This window comes from Ipomoea nil, unplaced genomic scaffold (assembly GCF_001879475.1).
Source record: "Ipomoea nil cultivar Tokyo-kokei standard unplaced genomic scaffold, Asagao_1.1 scaffold1868, whole genome shotgun sequence".
In the NCBI taxonomy this organism is placed as follows: Eukaryota; Viridiplantae; Streptophyta; class Magnoliopsida; order Solanales; family Convolvulaceae; genus Ipomoea; species Ipomoea nil.
The window spans coordinates 1,029,850-1,032,040 of NW_017618296.1; the positions used below are offsets into that span (position 1 = coordinate 1,029,850).

Consider the following 2,191-nt stretch of genomic DNA (forward strand, 5'->3'; position numbering starts at 1 on the left):
CTGAGTCACAAAGTGCATTCATATCTGGGAGGTTAATTACAGATAATATATTGATAGCTGCGAAGGTAGGCCATTATTTGAACAGGAAGCAATGTGGACTCATGGGTTGGGGGGCTTTAAAGCTGGATATGGCCAAAGCCTACGACCGTATGGAATGGTCTTTTTACGGAAAATGTTAATGGCCCTGGGGTTTGATGGAAGATGGGTGGAATTGTTGATGATGTGTGTAACCACTGTATCTTATAGCGTGCTGGTGAATAGGACACGGAGTGAACAAATAGTCCTGACTCGTGGTCTAAGACAAGGTGATCCCCTCTCACCTTATCTATTCATTATTTGTGCTGAAGGGCTTTCACTATTGTTACAGCAGGCGCAGGCGAAAGGAGAAATACATGGTTGTACGGTTGCTAGAGGAGCCCCCTCCATTACCCACCTATTTTTTGCTGATGATAGTCTACTTTTTTTCAAAGCAAATGTGCAGGAGGCGGAAGTAATTAAACGTTGTTTATCGGAGTATGAGGAAATTTCTGGCCAGGCAGTAAATTATCATAAGTCGAATATTTGTTATAGTAAAAATACATGTGAAGAAACAAGGGAGGAGGTTGCCAATATATTGGGTGTAGTGTAGGCTCAGAATTTTGGGAAGTATTTAGGGCTTCCATCGTTTGTGGGCAGGAATAGAAAAGCAGCGTTTTCATATATTGAGGATAAGATAAGACAGAGGATCAGCTCATGGAATAAAAAATTGTTGTCACAGGCAGGAAATGAAATTCTATTGAAAAGTGTAGCCCAATCTATGCCTACCTTTTCAATGAGTGTTTTTTACTACTTTGTGCACTGCCATTGAGCGAACCATGAATCGATATTGGTGGAGATCCAAGAATGACCAGGGTATACATTGGAAAGCATGGGATAAACTATGTATTCCAAAGAAATATGGAGATTTGGGGTTTAAAGAGTTACGTGCCTTTAATCTTGCTATGTTGGGTAAGCAAGGGTGGCGTTTTCTGACACAACCGCAATCATTGGTTTCGAGAGTTTACAAAGCCAGGTATTTTTCCACTAATTCTTTCTATGATGCATGCTTGAGTAATAACCCAAGTTTTTGTTGGCGAAGTATCTTGGCAGCACAAGAGTTGATTTGTGGGGGAGTTAGGAGGAGAATTGGGGATGGCAAATCAACTCTGATTTGGGACCACCCATGGTTACATGATGAGAATCACCCGAAAATAGAAACAGAAAAACCACTCCAATTGGCACAGGCGAAGGTGATGGGTCTAATGGATCAACAAACAGGAACCTGGGATTAGGATATTCTCACAGATATTTTCATACCTGAGGATGTAGAACGAATTAAAAAAATACCAGTGTCACCTGATTATGAGGATTTATGGTACTGGTATGGGGATCCAAAAGGAGAATACTCAGTCAAGGATGGGTATAGGAAAATAATAGGTAACTACACCCAACCAGTAGGGACCTTTGATAAATGGAAAATTTTATGGAAGCTTAAGATCCCCAAAGTGGAAGACATTTATATGGAGAGCTCTGAATAATATTTTGCCCACTACGAACAACCTACTTATAAAGAGAGTGGATATTGATCCAACATGTGCCATGTGTGGGATTATACATGAGGATATTGTGCACTCTTTAATCACATGTGACTATACGACAAACATTTGGGCACAATCTCACCTTCCAATCCCCAATAGTCTCACAAATGTTTTCAGTGATTGGTTTAATGATTTGATGAATATTTTAAATGATAACGAGATTATTTATGCAGTGGCAATTCTATATTACATTTGGCGTGCAAGGAATGGGGCTGTTTGGGATGCATGGTTGCCCAGGCCTCGGAAAATAATTGTGATGGCATCATCAGCTATACATGCTTGGAAGATCGCTCATCCAAGTCGTGTACAGCCGCTAATCAACACTGCCGCGTCGGATCAGATTGTTACGCCAGCGGCCACATTTGCAGCGTCATCTGCCACAAATGTTACTGCCACACCGGCAGTAATCACGCCTGCCAGGGACGTCACTGCATTGCCGACGGTCGATCAGCATCCTCCACAACCAGCTGCGCCGGGAACGGAACTCCTCAAATGTTACTTCGATGCGGCATACGACCCACGAACGAAAAAAGCGGCGGCGGGGGCTATTATTCTAAATGGGCAAGGAAGGTATA

At 42.3% G+C, this 2,191-nt stretch overlaps 1 protein-coding gene across 1 annotated transcript; it reads left to right on the top strand.

Annotated features, from left to right (window-relative positions):
• The first annotated feature begins 854 nt into the window (after positions 1-854).
• Positions 855-1,310, top strand: LOC109193311 (uncharacterized mitochondrial protein AtMg00310-like). The gene has a single exon (XM_019344173.1). It carries the CDS (start codon positions 855-857, stop codon positions 1,308-1,310), a length of 456 nt encoding a protein of 151 aa, XP_019199718.1.
• Positions 1,311-2,191: the final 881 nt, after the last annotated feature.